The sequence below is a fragment of the Gymnoscopelus microlampas genome (genome assembly GCF_963454915.1).
Source record: "Gymnoscopelus microlampas genome assembly, contig: SCAFFOLD_38, whole genome shotgun sequence".
NCBI lineage: Eukaryota > Metazoa > Chordata > Actinopteri > Myctophiformes > Myctophidae > Gymnoscopelus > Gymnoscopelus microlampas.
Genome location: NW_028155792.1, coordinates 510,001 through 528,603, shown reverse-complemented (window position 1 = coordinate 528,603; position 18,603 = coordinate 510,001). Strand labels below are relative to the sequence as shown.

At 42.5% G+C, this 18,603-nt stretch overlaps 1 protein-coding gene across 2 annotated transcripts in view; it reads left to right on the top strand.

The window, feature by feature from the left end:
* The window catches only part of LOC311041255 (multidrug resistance-associated protein 1-like), an 88,308-nt gene that overhangs the window by 11,044 nt on the left and 58,661 nt on the right, over window positions 1-18,603 (top strand). For both annotated transcript variants that reach the window (XM_084086156.1, XM_084086155.1), the window contains exons 4-9: window positions 2,231-2,292; window positions 3,376-3,507; window positions 4,797-5,033; window positions 13,327-13,504; window positions 16,536-16,697; window positions 18,003-18,095. In XM_084086156.1, the coding sequence (XP_083942282.1) occupies window positions 2,231-2,292; window positions 3,376-3,507; window positions 4,797-5,033; window positions 13,327-13,504; window positions 16,536-16,697; window positions 18,003-18,095 (864 nt within the window). The remainder of the gene's footprint in view (window positions 1-2,230; window positions 2,293-3,375; window positions 3,508-4,796; window positions 5,034-13,326; window positions 13,505-16,535; window positions 16,698-18,002; window positions 18,096-18,603) is intronic.

The following is an 18,603-nucleotide window of genomic DNA, read 5'->3' as shown; positions in this document are numbered from 1 at the left end:
AGCACGTCGCAGCGCTACTTGAAAATCTAAGATAAACTGAAAAATCTCTGGCACTGGGACCACATAACCAGAAATAATTATGGCACTCAATGCAGCCTGCGTAACGTGTGTGTTTATTCTGTAGGTCCTGCATCAAGAGCGTTGTTTGGCTTAGTGTCAGATTAAATACTTTGAATGTTGACTTACTGTATAATGGTACTTGAGATAGGAGTTAAAGCATTATGGCTCGTAAGCGGTGAGGACATTGCTTCACGGTGCGACGCGCTAAACCTGAGGCAGCGGCTTTCACATGATAAATGTACGCTGGGTTGTGTGTCCTGTGTTGTGTGTGTGCGTGTGTGTGTGTGTGTGTGTGTGTGTGTGTGTGTGTGTGTGTGTGTGTGTATGTGTGTGGCGTGTGTGTTCTGTGTGTGGGTTCAGAGACCTTAATCATATACATACTGTACTTCACACCAGTGGTTCTCAAACTTTTTCATGTCAAGGACCCCCAAAATGATATGTATTTGTCCGCGGACCCCCATCTAAAAACATTTTGTTACAGGGACCCCCAGAAGCAAAGATTTGAGTTACAAATGTTCGCTTAAAAAATATATATATTCAAAGATTTGCACAAATTTTCAAGATTTTTCAAAAATAGCAGATCTACAAGCTCATAGCGCGGCACTTGGTGCCGCGCTATGAGCTTGTAGATCTGCTATTTTTGAATAGCCAAAGTATAAAAGGTCATAATTATTCTGATGCTATATTTACACATTTTGCTGGGTACCCCCTGGAACACACTCAAGTACCCCTGGGGGTCCCCGGACCCCACTTTGAGAACCAATGCTTCACACGCAGAGTTAACTTATCAGCCACGTAATCCAGACATGATAGATTGATTGAATACTTTATTAGTCATAAATGTAAACAGCAGGTGGTACGGTCAGACATTAAAACTAAAAAGAGAGTCTTGTTTCCATGGTGGCCCTATGTGGGGATGCACCGATATGGTGATAATTCTTGGCCAGTACCGATACCGATGTTTAAAATAACAATTTAGCCGATACATACCGATACTGATACCGATATCTATTTATTTAGTTTTTGATGTCATTAATTCCCCCCTTTGTGTGCCAGGGAAACAAATACATATTCATTATAAGAAATAACTGTTCAGAATCCACAGCTTGGTAGGCTGCAGATAACCAACACACCAACACACAACATACACAATGTATGCTTATCAATAACAGATAAATATCGGCTACTGCCATCGGTTAATGTCAGCTTTATTTTCCGATACCGATATTGACCGATAACGGCAAGCATCGGCCGTTAACGATATGTGGCCGCCCGGTACATCCCTAGTCCTATGTATTCAATGCATCAACATAACATAAACAATGTGGTTATTGTTACTACTTGTACTGTATCTCTTTCTGTCTCTCCTCTGTCTCTCCCTCTCTCTCTCTCTCCCTCTCTTCTTTCCCCCGACACGGTCGAGGCAGAAGGCCCCCCGCCCTAGAACCTAGGGTCTGCCTGACGTTTCTTCCAGTTAAGAGGGAGTTTTCCGTTGCCACTGTCGCAAAAATTGCTTGTTCAGGGTGGGATGTCGGGTCTCTTCTCTACATGTAAAGTGTCTTGAGACAACTTGTTGTGATCTGACACTTTAATAACATTGAATTGAATTGAATTGAATGTACCCAATTATACATGCCATCAAGACATACAAACACTCTATGTACAAAAGAGACATTTACCTCACCTTGTGGTCTCCTGATAGATACGTTTTCAGGAAGAAATAAACCAGTCAACCAATCAAAGTGGGGTCCGGGGACCCCCAGGGGTCTCTGAGAGTGTACAAAATGGAACCAAATGGACCCTTACGGGTCCATTTGGTTCCATTCTGTACACTCTCAGAGTTACGGTGGTCCGTGGTCTAATACAGGGGTTCTCAAAGTGAGGTCCGGGGGACCCCCCCATGGCCCTATGTATACATCAGATATTTTCAAAAAAATCTTGATTTTTTTTTTTTTTTTACATTTTTAACACTTGGAAAAATGTCCTTGGAACAAACTCTTTTTCAGACGCGGGTCCGCGGCCAAATACACATCCTTGACATGAACACGTTTGAGAACCACTGCTTCTAGTGGATGGTGTTTCAGGGCGTGTCACATCGTGGTGTTCACAGCAGTAGAATGAGAACCTTCCCACTAAAACTGTATCTTCTTGTTTTTGTGATGTTTTCCAGAATCCATGTCCTGAGTTCGGTGCTTCGTTCCTGTCCAAGATCACCTTCTGGTGGATCACCAGGTACACAGACCTCCTACCAGATGAGACACAGGCCATAGACCTTTGTTATTTTACTTTTGACCACTGCAAACTTATTAACACATCGGGTGCCAGCATTTTATAAAAACAGATTACGTTCGGTGCCGAAATCTCACCGTTGAGCTGCGCAGCGTTGTTTAAGCTGCAGACCCCACAACGTGCATTCCATGAGAAAAAAAAGCATGTCTCCATTTTGCCCGATGGTACTGGCTAACGCCTGGAACGATAACATCGCTCACGCGAGTAACAACGGCCGAGCGATCGTGCATACAAAATGAGTCGTTTTCCCCAGCGTAAAAAGTTTCGGAGTTACAGGGGTTTTAGAGAAGGAAATAGAGCGGAAGCGGATGTGCGCCATGTTTTTTGACACGATGATGCATCTGGCCCATCCTTGTCAGATGCACCGTGGGTGATCCCAGGGCTGCTCCAGCCCCTCCCGTATGGAAAAAAACGAAAAAAACAAAAAGACACCAAACACGGTTCGGACCGTGTTCTGCACCCGATGTGTTAACAGTGGTGTAAAGTAACTAAGTGCATTTACTCAGTACTGTACTTAAGTACAATTTTGAGGTGTGTTTTACTTTAGTAGAGTATTTCCAAATTTCTGTACTTTTACTTCTACTCCACTACATCTCAGAGGTAAATATTGAACTTTTACTCCACTACGTTTATTTGAACACTTTAGTTGCTAGTTACTTTGTAGATTTAGATTATTATTTATCACAAAACATACATTGACCCCTTCAGCCATACATTTCAGCCATTTGAAAATAGCAGATCTACAAGCTCACAATGCGTCCCGATGCGACACATTGTGAGCTTGTAGATCGGCTATTTTCAAAATATTTTTACACATTTGAAAACTTGAAATGGGACATTCTGCCTAACGAGTACTTTTACTTGTAGCACGTTAAGTCCATTTTGATGCCAATACTTTTGTACTTTTACTCAAGTACATTTTGAATTCCGGACTTTTATTTCTATAATGCAGTACTGATAGTATTGCCTAAATTGGTGTGTGTGTGTGTGTGTGTGTGTGTGTGTGTGCGTGCGTGCGTGTATCAGAATGATGATGACGGGATACAAGCGCCCCCTTGAGGAGAAGGACCTGTGGTCCCTGAACCCAGACGACTGCTCCCAGAAGGTGGTCCCCACCCTGGTGCGGCGCTGGAACCACGAGTGCCAAAAGGTCAAAAGGTCAGGAGGTCAGGGCACCCACAGGGATTGGGTCACGAGGAGGAGAGCGTGTCAGAGTCAGACGGTGTTGATTTCGTCGACTAAAACTATGACGAAAAATGTTGGTCGACTACCTTTTTACACTGACTAAAACTAAGCAAAAACTAAGCTATGATGACTAAGACTAAGACTAAATATATTGACAATTTCGTCAACAACTAAAAACTAGACTAAAATGTCAGTGAGGGATCTAGTGGAGAAGAGATCCAGTAGAACTAAAAGACAAGTAGTTTTATGTTTGGTTGAGCTCGGATGTTGCGCTCTGACAATAGCAGATCTACAAGCTCACAACGCGTCGCGCTGCGACGCGTTGTGAGCTTGTAGATCTGCTATTTTCAGCATGCAACCAAGTGTAAAATCAGCCATTACGACGACATCAAGGCACCGCCAACATACTTTTTGCCGTAGATTTAGTCGACTATAATCTTATGATATTTAGTCGACTAAAACATTTCAGAAAATTTGAATAAAATTAAATGGAATTTTATTCAAGACTATGATTAAAACTAAATCAAAATTTGCTGTCAAAATCAACACTGGTGTCAGAGACATGGGTGGCGGGGGGCTTTTGCAATTTGCAGGGGTAGAAGTTTTTATACTGTTCCATGAATTAGTTACTTTAGAAAAGATGGGGACACACTCTGATTTCAGCTGCATTTTGAGATTTCAGGAGTGGTTCTTGTCTTCTACCGTGCAGTGTTGATTTTGATAAAGTTCTGTTTAGTGTTAGTCATATTTTAGTCACCTGAAATGTTTTACTTTTAGTCCAGTTTTAGTCGACTGGATGTCATGAGATTATAGTCGACTAAATCTGCAGTTGATTTAGTCGACTAAAATGTATTTCTGGCGGTGCCATCGAAATAGCAGATTTTCACTTACCTGCATGCCGAGAATAGCCGATCTACAAGCTCACAACGCGACGCGAAGCTTGTAGATCGGCTATTTTAATAAACAGAAAATACATTTTCAGGTAGGTGACAACATTTCAGCCAATCAGGAGAGAGTACAATCAGGGGATTGGCCGGCCGTGGTTGGCCATGGTTGGAGACACTCATCTTTGCTTTGCTAGCAGCATACACATTGATTGATTGATTGGTTTAATACTTTAATTAACAACGGTACAGGAAGTACAGTTAAAGGTAATGCTAAAAAGACACAAAATGCCCGTTGTACTCAATTCATCAGTTTCTGTGAGCCTACAACCATCTTATCACCGCCCTGTCCTTGACCCCCCCCCCCCCCCCCCCCAGGCCAGACGAGAAGCTGCTCTACTCCCCCAAGAGGACGTCGTCTCGCGGGGAGAAGAGGGAGAAGGAGGAGCGTCCCGTGGAGGAGGCAGAGATCCTCATAGTGAAGAAACCCCAGAAGACCAGAGAGCCCTCTCTGTTCTGGGCCCTCTGCTTGACCTTTGGCCCCTACTTCCTCATCTCCTCCCTCTACAAGTTCATCCAGGACATCCTGATGTTCGTCGGCCCCGAGATCCTCAGGTTAGACTAGAGCCTTTCCTCTGTTGTTCTCCTCTTAGAGATCCTCAGGTTAGACTAGAGCCTTTCCTCTGTTGTTCTCCTCTTAGAGATCCTCAGGTTAGAGCCTTTTCCTCTGTTGTTCTCCTCTTAGAGATCCTCAGGTTAGAGCCTTTCCTCTGTTGTTCTCCTCTTAGAGATCCTCAGGTTAGAGCCTTTTCCTCTGTTGTTCTCCTCTTAGAGATCCTCAGGTTAGAGCCTTTCCTCTGTTGTTCTCCTCTTAGAGATCCTCAGGTTAGAGCCTTTCCTCTGTTGTTCTCCTCTTAGAGATCCTCAGGTTAGAGCCTTTCCTCTGTTGTTCTCCTCTTAGAGATCCTCAGGTTAGAGCCTTTCCTCTGTTGTTCTCCTCTTAGAGATCCTCAGGTTAGAGCCTTTCCTCTGTTGTTCTCCTCTTAGAGATCCTCAGGTTAGAGCCTTTCCTCTGTTGTTCTCCTCTTAGAGATCCTCAGGTTAGAGCCTTTCCTCTGTTGTTCTCCTCTTAGAGATCCTCAGGTTAGAGCCTTTCCTCTGTTGTTCTCCTCTTAGAGATCCTCAGGTTAGAGCCTTTCCTCTGTTGTTCTCCTCTTAGAGATCCTCAGGTTAGAGCCTTTCCTCTGTTGTTCTCCTCTTAGAGATCCTCAGGTTAGAGCCTTTCCTCTGTTGTTCTCCTCTTAGAGATCCTCAGGTTAGAGCCTTGTCTTTATCCCTATTCCAGTGGTGAGAAAAGTACTCAATGTTGTACTAATCACATTAAGACCTGGAACGCATCTGTGTCATTTTTTCATTCGAGCTAAAAAAAAGCATTATTTTACGCTTTGGCTATTCAAAAATCTGAAAATGTGTGCAAATCTTTGAATATATATTGTTTTGGAACAAAATATTTTGAGATGGCGGTCGGCGGCCAAATACTTTGGGGGTTCTTGACATGAAAAAGTTTGAGCACCACGGATATAGAAACATACGTTTTTTTTTCAGAATACTGTTGGGATTTAGAAGAATTGTAGAATCGGCTTCAGGTCTTAATTGGTTAAGTAAAAGTATCATCACTGCTATCTATGAAATGGCCTGATGTTTGCAGATAAAGCGAGAAACATCGAACAGGCCTGCTTACTAATAGAACCCTGTTCCCACTTGCGTGGAACGCTGTCTGTCTTTCAGCCAGGCAGGCTGAATGAATGGGCTCTCCCCAAATCCGCTTTGCTAATAGAAGGGCATGTGGCGTGCTCTCCTAAATGCACTTTATATGTACTGAGACACAGACGCAGCCAGACACACACACACACACATTTTCATGTATATCCAGGTCCTGGTATAGCACAAAAGTGCTGTCCAGTAAACATGATTTTGTCACGGCCGCAGAGATGGTATACAGTGATACACCGCATGTGTTACGTCCGATTCTGTGACCTGCCGCCATTGCAGTGATAGGTAACCAAATGCGGTGTAACACGCGACACGTTATGTCCCACGGCTGCCTCGCGCTCGGTGGGAATGATAGCCTGAAGTCCAATAAAAAGGTGCATACACACACACACACACACACACACACACACACACACACACACACACACACACACACACACACACACACACACACACACACACACACACACACACACACACACACACACACACACACACATGTGTCTCGTATGTAACCCTAGTAACAGTAGAAGAGAGAGAGATGGTGTGTTGACTGTGCAGGCAGCTAGGATGAGCATAGTGGCTGAGTCGTGTTTGTTCCATAGTGCAGTGGCGTGCACAGACATTTTGAGGGGCAGGTGCTCAAGTAAATTATACTTTTTTTTTTGTTTACTTGGTCTGCTCTTCTTTCCCTCTACACCTATTCCTCTTTGCCAAAAATAGCCGATCTACAAGCCCACAACGCCTCGCAGCGCGAGGCGTTGTGGGCTTGTAGATCTGCTATTTTTGGCTAAAGTTCTCCTCAGAAAAGGGATGCTAGGTTTCGAGTGGTTATGGTGAAAAGAAAAATCATATCACACAAAGATTTGGCGGACCCCCTGTAGTAACTCTGAGGACCCCCTAGGGGTCCCAGACCCCCTGTTGAAGACCCCTGCTGTAAACTGAAAAAAAAGGGCACTTCTGGTCAAGAGGGCAAAGGGCAGGTGCTCTAGCACCACCTAGAGTCTATCTGTGCACGTCCCTGCCATAGTGGTTTGTTCCATAGTGGTTTGTTCCATAGTGGTTTGTTCCATAGTGGTTTGTTCCAGAGTGGTTTGTTCCATAGTGGTTTGTTCCATAGTGGTTTGTTCCATAGTGGTTTGTTCCATGCGCCGTGCGAGTCTGGCCGGCGCAGTAGAACGCTAAATAAAAACCCAAAGTATGAAGCATATCGCGTCAGTGCACTTCCGGCAACCCGTTTGCGCATGCATGTCGTCTACAGGTCTAAATGTGGGAGAAAAGTGTAAACATTCATTGATGATTAGAAGTGGAGACACATGTAAAGGTGGTAAAGTAAATGCTTCAGTCGGATAACTCACCAATAGATTGAACCAATATTTTATAATAGAATGAGAACACAAGTGTGGATGTGATGTTGTATCTTGGCGTTCAGGCTCTGCTACATCTTTCTCCCTGCTCAGCACAATTCAGACAGCCATCATTAACCATTAACACATTGGCTGCCATGGACGCAGATCTGCGTTCTTTTGCGTCCGCAGAGCGCACGCTGCCAAGAACGCAGATCTGCGTTCTTTCAAAAAAAAAATGTTTTCAAAATAAAAGTTAGTTTGTTTTTGTTTTTTGACCCAAAGACCAAGGAGATATGATTTTTCGAAGATTTAGACTCCCATCCACTTCCTTGTTAACTTAAAACTTAAAAAATATGTATCTCGGCTCCTGAGTACTTTTTTTTTCTCATTGAAAAAGTCTGGCAGTCTACTGTAGAAAAAAAAAAAAAAGATGGCAGCCAATGTGTTAAGAGCAAGGAGATAGATATACAATAACGACCCATTCTCCCATGGGGAACAGCACCAATAGCAGAGCCCACTGGTGGTGCTGGGGTGGTGGTGGGAGCAATAACTACAAAACCAGGGACACAGACAGTGGAAGGAACGCAGACTTAGGTGACCTTAAATAACCCGCCCCAATTCAGCTGATTGCCATGTCAGTGTGTGACGTATGGGTCTTGCATAACGCTATGCACACCCACATAGTAATGTGTGTGTGTGTGTGTGTGTGTAACCTCTCCAGTATATTCTGCCTGAACTAACCTCGCACGCTTACGTATCATTTGTCATGCCAGAGCCATGAGCAAGTTTTAGTGGCAAGTTTGAAGACGATTGGAAAACTGCTGTTCTATGAGCTTGTAGTCCGCATACATAATGTGCTGGCTGGGGCCTGGCTTCAATTAAGGTAGAAAGAAGATGTTGTCATCTTGTAAGAAAGCGTGCTGATTGTAAACGCTGGTATATTTTGTACCTTCCATCCATATCATATTCCCCCCCTCATGTCGGAATCAAGGGGCAAGTCTTAGATATTTACGATGAGGCCGACAAAATGGCCAGAGTGGCGCTGTTTTACCCTGCGCCGACCTGCGTTGTCAGAAAGAATTTATTTTAACGCAAGTGAATGGGTTTTTTGACAAACTTTAGACTAGATTTTCTTACTGTAATAAAAATTGTCTTTAATTCTATATGCTTCCAGTCGCTAGTTTAAAGTCTCCTTTCAATCATCAGGATGTGCGTTTTGCTAAATTATGGTCCTATTTGTTTTAAAATTGACGATAAAGTAGGCTATTCTCTAGGAGGGGGGGATGATTTGATTGACAAGCTACACAACCAATAGCATTCATTCCCCGCCCCCGCTCTTGATTGACAAGCTACCCAACCAATAATGGTCTGGTCTCATTCTGCAGGATATGACGCGATATGATGCGATATTGAAAGATGGCGGACCTACAGTCTTGGAACAATCTGCTTCATTTTCGGTCTGTAGAAAGCAGGGGAGTGGCTTTGTCCATCTCATTTATACAGTCTATGGTCAGAATGCCTGCCTTGTTATTCTGTGGATGCAAAGCGTCACTTTACCGGTATTATACCGCATGACAGTGCGTCACGACGGACTGCTTACCTTACATGAAGAGAGACGTTAGCTCTATGAACAAACTGTTTGTTTATGAGCAAAATGCTTCATTAAAACAATGTTGCTGTAAGAGATTACACCAACAACTAAGACACAAGGACCAGCTATAGCCACGGCCAAAGCAAAGCTGGCCACGGCCAAAGCAAAGCTTGGGAAACTCTGATAGCCCCACCACCACCCCTCACCACCCCCACCCCCCCTCACCCGTACTGTATCCATAAGCATCAAGGAGGTCATGTGGGGATGACTGTCACACTGCCCTCACTGGCAATTTATGGTATTTATTTATTTTTGTTATTTTATTTTTTTTACCCAGTAATGTATCGGTACTGTATTCCAGTGGATTAAGACAGTGTGGTTCTCAACCTGTGGGTTAAGGTTAACCCCAAGGGGGTCCCTAAATGATTTGGGAGGGGTCCCCAGATGACAGTGAAGGGACTATTTAAGGACCTTTTTTGTGATACCTCAAAGAAAATAAAGAAAATAAAAAGTTCCTTACTGCATCAAAAGTAATCAACAAACCACAGCCTACTATAAAAACTGGTCAAACATTGGCCAAATTGTAAATTCTATTTATCTATTTATCTATTTTCAAAATGTTTGCCTCTTTCTTATATTATAAGAAAGAGGCAAACATTTTGAAAATAGATAAATATTGTGAAAATAGCAGATCTACAAGCTCACAACGCCTCGCGTTGTGAGCTTGTAGATCTGCTATTTTCACAATATTTATCTGTGGAACCGAGTCAAACTAAATATAATGCCTCAACTCCAAGTGCTTGTCAGGTTGGGGGGGTCTCCAGTTCAAATATGATTATTTTGGGGGGTCACGGCCTGAAAAGGATGAGAACCACCGAGAGCAAGTAAGCAACAAACCCAGACAGTGGTGGTTAGGTGAGGGATGATAGAATAGAACCCAGCTTGTAGATCTGCTATTTTCGGCATGCAGCTAAGTGAAAATCAGCAATTTCGATGACATCAAGGCACCGCCAAAATATTTTTTTTGTCGACAAAATCAACTGTGTAGTTTTAGTCGACTAAAACTAGTCTGTAACTAAAACTTTTTCGGATGACTAAAATATGACTAAAACTAAATGGAATTTTATTCAAAAGACTATGACTAAAACAAAATAAGTTGGGTTATAGGCCTCTGAAGAGGTTCAGAGAGAACAGGAGATGAGCTGTGAGTGACTCAGCAGTATATCGACTGCAGGAAGACTGACAGACAGACATGTGTTTCCTGTTCGCCCACAAGGTTCTGTTTTCTTTATTCTCATTTCCTCCTGCTGAGAGCTTCACCATCACACTCTGACTTTTTTTTTCATTTGTTATTTAGTAGTAGTAGTCAAACCAAGTAAAACCAAAACTATAACGTGCAAAGGAAAATAGGAAAAATGTGATTACACCGTAGAGCAGGGGTCTTCAACGTTTTCAGGCCAAGGACCCCCTAGCTGAGAGAGAGATGAAGCAGGGACCCCCTCTATATCGTATAAATTTGTTTCAGATTCAACATTTTTTGTTTACGTGGTATGCTATTTTTTCCCTCTACACCTATGCCTCTTTGCCAAAAATAGCCGATCTACAAGCTCACAACGGCTCGCAGCGCGAGGCGTTGTGAGCTTGTAGATCGGCTATTTTTGGCTAAAGTTCTCCTCAGAAAAGAGATGCTAGGGTTCAAGTGGTTAAGGTAAATTAAAAGATCCTATCACACAAAGATTTGGCGGACCCCCTGTAGTAACTCTAAGGACCCCCTAGGGGTCCCGGACCCCCTGTTGAAGACCCCTGCCGTAGAGGCCTAATAACAACTTCATCAACTTAGTATTATCTATTTTGAAACAAACAAATAGCGTAATATAGATCGGGGTGGGGTTTGTGAGAAATCAATCAGAATCAGAATCAATCTTTATTGTCACATCACATTACAGGTGAAGTGGGTGAAATTGTTAATTGTGCAGGCTCAATTGCAGTTTAAAAGATAGATAGTCATCTCATAAAGAGAGAGGAGAGGCATAAAGTGCATAAATGACTAATCTACATAATACAAAATAATAATGTGTGCATAAACCTAAAAAGTCATGAGAGTGCTTCTAAAAAGTGTGACCTGGAACTGTGTCATTTTTAGATTTGAGCTAAAAAGCATTATTTTATACTTTGGGCTTTTCTGTATCTCGGCTCCTAAGTACTTTTTTTTTCTCATTGAAAAAGTCTGGCAGCCTACTGTAGGAAAAAAAAAAAAAAAGCTGGCAGCCAATGAGGTAAGACTAGGGACGCTGGTTTCTGTGGTTTGTGAGGTTATGTTTTCTCTCACACCAGGTTCTGCTTCCTCTTTCACCCCGGCCCCTCTCTCAGTCCCACTCACCCAAAAAAACGTGACAACCACATAACAGCTCTCATTACAACGCTATAAAAAGAACATCGGCCGCATGACAATAAAAACTCTATTTAACAACTGAGGGAGGTCACACAGACCAGAGATACTTCATTCAGGTCAATATACAGTATATGTGCCTCCATGGAGAGCATTACACATGTCACACAGCAGTCAGACATGTCAGTGATTTAATAATACATAGTCCACATTCCTTTGTGCTATTTGTCACTGTACATTGTGATGAGGTTTCTGCATTTAACCCATTCATCAAGTAACTGGAGCAGCTTCTCAGGGAGCTGTTCGGGGTTAAAGGTCGTGCTCAGGGACAGACATGGACACATTACTGACCTGGCCTGGAATCGAACCTGTGACGACCAGGGCCTCTGGCTCTCTCCAGGCAGGCCGGGCTCTCTAACCGCTCTGGTATTTTCAAATGGATAAAATGTATACATATCATTTGAAAATCGCACATCTACAAGCTCACAATGCGTTGCATCGCGACACATTTGTGAGCTTGTAGATCTGCTGTTTTCAAATGGCCGAAATGTATTTAGGGCTGAAGTGATTAATGCATGTTTTGTTATAATAATCAAAACCTACAAAGTAACTAAAGTTTTCAAATAATTGTAGTGGAGTAAAAGTATAATATTTGACTCCGAGATGTAGTGGAGTAAAAGTAAAAGTACTGACAACTGGAAATACTCCAGTAAAGTAAAAAAAACAACAACTCACAATTGTACTTAAATACAATACTTGAGTCAGATGGACTGAGTACATTCAGAGAGGCTTCATGTAAACCACAGATAATCCCCTTACCTTTCTTTCTAATGAAGTGACAAGTCTAGCTACTCTACTTCTAAAGCCTACTGCTTCTGCTGCAGGGAATCAAGTGGCAAGTTGGACCGGGTTTAAATAACTCTCACATTCCTGTGTGTGTGTGTGTGTGTGTGTGTGTGTGTGTGTGTGTGTGTGTGTGTGTGTGTGTGTGTGTGTGTGTGTGTGTGTGTGTGTGTGTGTGTGTGTGTGTGTGTGTGTGTGTGTGTGTGTGTGTGTGTGTGTGTGTGTGTGTGTGTGTGTGCGTGTGTGTGTGTGGCTCCTGTGACCCTGAACACAGCTCCCTCCACATTCCTGGCCACCTACAGTACAGTACTACTGTAGCTGTAAAAGTTCTTCTATTGGTACAGTTGGATTGGCCACTGAAGACAAATAGTTGTTTCCATGGTCAACCAGGGCTGGGCAATATATCAATATCTGAGATTAGACATGGTCTTGGCTCTTTGGATATTGTGTTATCGTGATGTGTCCTAACTGTTGTCTCTTCCTAGTTTTGAAAGGCTGCATAGCTGTTCTATTATTTGTCTTTACCCACGTATTAATAATAGTTATTATGTAGGCATTACTGATGATTATTTAATGTAAAATCTCATTGTGTAAATACAACCCCCATCAAAAAAAAAAAGAGTTACAAATGTTTGCTTTAAAATATATATATATATATATTCAAATATTTGCACACATTTTCACGATTGTTCAAAAATAGCAGATCTATAAGCTCATAGCGACAATTGATCGTCAACTTAAATGTGTAATCGTGACAGCCCTATTCCTTACTCTTTACCTGTAACTCTGTAACAGAGTGACTGAATTTCCCCCGCGGGGTAAATAAAGGCATCTATCTCTCTATCTATCTATCTATCTATCTATCTATCTATCTATCTCTCTATCTAATTATCTCTCTATCTCTCTATCTATTGTCAGTTGTTCAGGTGTAACGCAGACTTCCTCTTCTCTTTCCTCCTCCAGGCGGCTGATCAGCTTTGTCAACAACTCCAGCGCCCCCGCCTGGCAGGGCTACTTCTACACGTCTCTGCTGCTGATGTGTGCGTGCGTCCAGACACTCATCCTGCAGAAGTACTTCCACGTGTGCTTTGTGACCGGCATGCGCCTACGCACCGCCATCATCGGAGCCGTCTACAGGAAGGTACAAAGTCTCAAGGACAACTCTGAAGCCCGTTCATTGTCCAAGCGCTGCCACTGGATGTACCCTGTTTTAAGACCTGGGACGCATCTATGTCACTTTAGATTTCTTTGGCTTTTCAAAAATAGCAGATATACAAGCTCATAGCGCGGCACCGAGTGCCACGCTATGAGCTTGTAGATCTGCTATTTTTGAAAAAAACGTGAAACATATTTTTAAATATATATATATATTTTTTTTTCAGATTTTTTTTTTTTGGATTTAGATTTTTTTAGACGCGGCCTCAGGTCTTAATGGGTTAATGGGTTAGTACAGTACATCCAGTACCAGCGCTTCTTAGCGTTTACGCCGATCGTTTTCGAGCTGTAGAAGTCTCCACGAGGTAGTTGCGGGTTCCAGTTTTTTGGGCGTGTTTCTAAAGTGTAGTTGCTTATTTGGGCTTGCTTCACAATTGTTTTCTTTTTTTAACCGGTTCTCAAATATTTTCATGTCATGGACCCACAAGTTAATATGTAGGCTAATTTGTCCCTATATTACCCCCATCTGAAAATGTTGTGTGCCAGCTGGGGCCCTGTACCAGATTTGTGTTGTTAGAATGTTTAAAAAATCTTCTAAACATTCCACATTTTATTTCAAGATTTCTTTTGAAAATAGCCGATCTACAAGCTCACAACGCGTCGCATCGCGAAGCGTTGTGAGCTTGTAGATCGGCTATCTTCAATTTGCTTGTAGATTGCCTGTTTTCAATGTATAGGCCTATAGTATATCATTTGAATGTATACAGTATATAGGTTTGATTAAAGTGCTCATAATGGCTTAGTGCCACAGTTGCTTCTTTTGGGCTTGTTTTCCTACATCCGGTTGCTTATTTCTCTCACCACATCTGGCAACACTGGTGCAAGTTGAACTTCGTTTCTCGTCTAAAAATACAGATGTCAACTTACGTCTGTTCTGTCTGGAAGAGAGTCCCTCGATCGCACGATGGATCACGTAATAAATGCTCTCATGTGTAATGAGAGTAAACAAGTTTACAACGTTTAACCCCGTGACCAAATAAAAGGCTAATAAGTAACGTGGAAAAGGATATTATATAAGCCTTTTCTAATGAACGAGGTAAAAAGATGATGTTGCTCCAGGGCATACTGGAAGTGGAACGCTGTTATCCGATTATGGAGATTATGGACCAGAGCTTATTGATTACTGAGGGGAAATCCGTCTTTTGAATGAATATATCATCATATCACTGTCCTGCGTCGGGTCATGAATGGATCTATTCTGGACACAGCTTTCATCCAGTGTCCACTGTTTCCTCATCAGATGGTACGACTTATCAGGCTATTGTGTGTGGCGTTCATGTGATCAATATACAGTAGCCTACAGTATTATAGATTAATACCGCGGACATGGAGGTGTGTCTGTGCCTCCATGGTGACATTAACCTAAAAAAAAAAAAAACTTTTTTTTTTTTCGATTACCAATGCTGCCACTGACGTAAAAAACGCCATTTTTCATTTTTCCTCACACAGAACCTGAAGATATTGTGATCCGAAGATTTGCTGCTCCATTCAACTTCTTGGTTAACTTATTACTTAAAAATCCTGTATCTCGGCTCCTCCGAGACATGCAAGACATGCTATTTTCATCAAAGGCGTATAAAAGCGAACGGGGAGGTCGCGGATGCACAGTGAAACCCTCTGTGATTATCAACCATCAGGGGATCAGATCTACAAGCTCGTAGATCTGCTATTGCTTTGAAAAATTGTGAAAATTCGGTTCAAATCATAGAATATTTCGATATTTTAAAGCGAACATTTGTAACTCAAATCTTTGCTTCTGGGGGATTCTACATCCTAACAGTTTTAAAAAAAAACGTATGTTGCTATAATATCAGTGGTACTCAAACCTTTTCATGTCAAGGACCCCCCCCATCTCAAAATATTTTGTTCCAGGGACCCCCCAGAAGCAAAAAAATGAGTTAAAAATGTATGTATATATACTGTATATATATATATATATATATTTATATTCAATGATTTGCACACATTTTCACGATTTAAATGTTTTCTAAAATAGCAGATCTACAAGCTCCGAGCTTGTAGATCTGCTATTTTTGAATAGCCCAAAGAAATCTTAAAATGACACACATGCGTTCCCTCCCCGTTCTTAACTCATTCAGTGCCCAGCTTATTTATGGCATTTTTGAGAGTGCCACAGCCAAAATGCATTGTAAAAAAAAAAAAGTGCTTAGGAACCGAGATACAGCCTTTTTCAGTAAGAAGTTAAATAAAGAGTGAATGGAGCAGCAAATGTTCAAATCATCATATCTTGGGTTCTGAACATGTTTTTCGCCCCCCCCCCCAAAAAAAAAAAAGTTTTTTTTTTTATAACGTCTTAGACGTCCAGTGGCACTCAGGGCTTATATCAACGGACGTCTTAGACCAGTGGTTCTCAAACTTTTTCATGTCAAGGACCCCCAAATAAACGCTTATTACCCCACGGACCCCCATTTGAAAAGATAAGCCAGGGACCACAATAAGAGAAGGTTTTTATGGCTCTAGCAGTGATTCTCAACCATTTTAATTTCAAGGACCCCCAGTTTAACATGCATTAGAGGCTACGGACCCCCATTTAATGGCATTTATACTTCTGGGACCCCAATTTATATTGTAAAAGCAATGTTAATTTAACTCTGAGAGTGTACAAATGGAACCAAATGGGTCCAAATGGGTCCATTTGGTTCCATTTGTACACTCTCAGAGTTACAGACCCATAAGGGTCCATTTGGTTCCTGTCCATCATTTAGCTGGGGACCCCCTGGAACCCCCTCAAGTACCCCTAGGGGTCCCCGGACCCCACTTTGAGAACCAATGTCTTAGACGTCCAGTGGCACTGAATGAGTTAGTGGGGTAACGTGTACCCCACTGTTGAAGTCATTCCACTGCAAATTCCCATTTTTAGTGTGTTTCTGTGTGACTCCCTCCCTGACTCCCTGACCCCCTGACCCCCTGACCCCCTGGGCTCTCTCTCCTCTCAGGCGCTGTTGATCAGCAACGCGGCGCGGCGCACCTCCACGGTGGGGGAGATCGTCAACCTGATGTCCGTGGACGCCCAGCGCTTCATGGACCTGGTCACCTACATCAACATGGTGTGGTCAGCGCCGCTGCAGGTGGTGCTCGCCCTCTACTTCCTATGGCAGGTACTGCAGGCTGCTCGGTTACACCGCACTGTTGATTCTGACAGCAAAATGTTGTTTTAGTCATAGTCTTTTGAATAAAATTCAGTTTAGTTTAGCATATTTTAGTCACCTGAAATGTTTTAGTTTTTGTCTAGTTTTAGTCGACTAATGGCTGATTTTACACTTGGTCGCGTGCTGAAAATAGCAGATCTACAAGCTCACAACGCGCCGCGCTGCGACGCGTTGTGAGCTTGTAGATCTGCTATTTTCAGAGCGCAACACCCGAGCGCAAACAAACATAAAATGACTTGTCTTTTAGTTCTACTGGATCTCTTCTCCACTAGTCCCTCACTAACATTTTAGTCTAGTTCTTATTTGTTGACGAAATTGTCAATATATTTAGTCTTAGTTTTAGTCATCATAGAATAGTTTTTATTATTAGGTTTTAGTCGACGAAATCAACACTGTTACACCGGTGTTCATGGTGTCGACTAGAACTGTGAGAAGAGACTTGAATTCATGGATATTGTTTTGTTTTTGTCTCATTCCTAAGCCTATAATATGATGACCAGGTAGGAGACACAAAGGAGACTCTTTGTGTCTCCTACCGGAACCGATGCCGGTCTTCAAATTATTGTCTTAGGAATGAGACAAAAACAAAAAAATATCCATGAATTCAAGTCTCCATGGGGTGACTGATCCATAGGAAAAAAGTCATTTTGGGGGTGAACTATTTAATTCATGCTTTGTATGAAGCATTTGTACACACACACACACACACACACACACACACACACACACACACACACACACACACACACACACACAAAGAAAAAAGTTCTCTACATTACAAAGCGCACACAGATGATGAATAGAATGGTGAAAACCTAAATATTTTTTTCAACCGATTCATTCAGGGTATGCAGATAGCCATGAATGACACCAGATTAAGGCAGATTAAGATTAAGGCAGTCACATTTCTGCAGGCCATCAATGCACTGGCCTTTACGTTTCACCTCTTGCCACTGACTTTAACTACATGATTTAAAGCATGTGCATTAACAAGGTGGTTTCAAGGCATAATGTAGTCTTTCACCATCAATCCCTGCCCAACCATTGCTTTTCCCCGAATCCATACAATATAACTATTAATCCTCATCTTCAAGGTCATCATCCAAGTCAGAAAAGTCAATCGTTGGCCTGTTGTCATTGGCGTAAAGCTTGAGAACATGTTCATGATTTGTCCTAATTCCACTGTATTCCTAATGATGCTAGCCTAGTGGCAATGTATTCAGTGTTTAATGTTCTGTGGGCGTTGCTCTGCAGAACCTGGGTCCGTCTGTGCTGGCAGGAGTAGCTGTGATGATTCTGATGGTGCCGGTCAACGCTGTCATCGCCATGAAAACCAAAACATACCAGGTGGGACATTCCTACACACACGCAGGCACACACACACGCGCGCACACACACACACACACACACACACACACACACACACACACACACACACACACACACACACACACACTGGCCCTCATTTATCAACGCAGCCTATAAACCGGCGTATATTTTTCCATATATTCGGCCGTGCACCAACGTCGAAGTCACATTTATCAAAGGATCCTACACAGCTGATCCTAGCGTACATCAGGTCGGGGCTTTGATAAATCTCACGTCTGAAAACGAGCGTCATTTAAATAACACGCCCTTAAATATTCTCAAAACGCCCCGATTTTACGACATGAAGACGAACCAGAATACGACATGAAAAGCCAATAAGAAATAGCTTCCCCCGATCGCCTCGTCACACACGCACACGCCCCTCTCTCTCTCTCTCACACACTCACACACACGCGCCCGCCTGTGTTTTTCATGTAATCCGCAGCGGTATCTTTGTCACTTAGGCTTGTAGCCTATATGAATGACA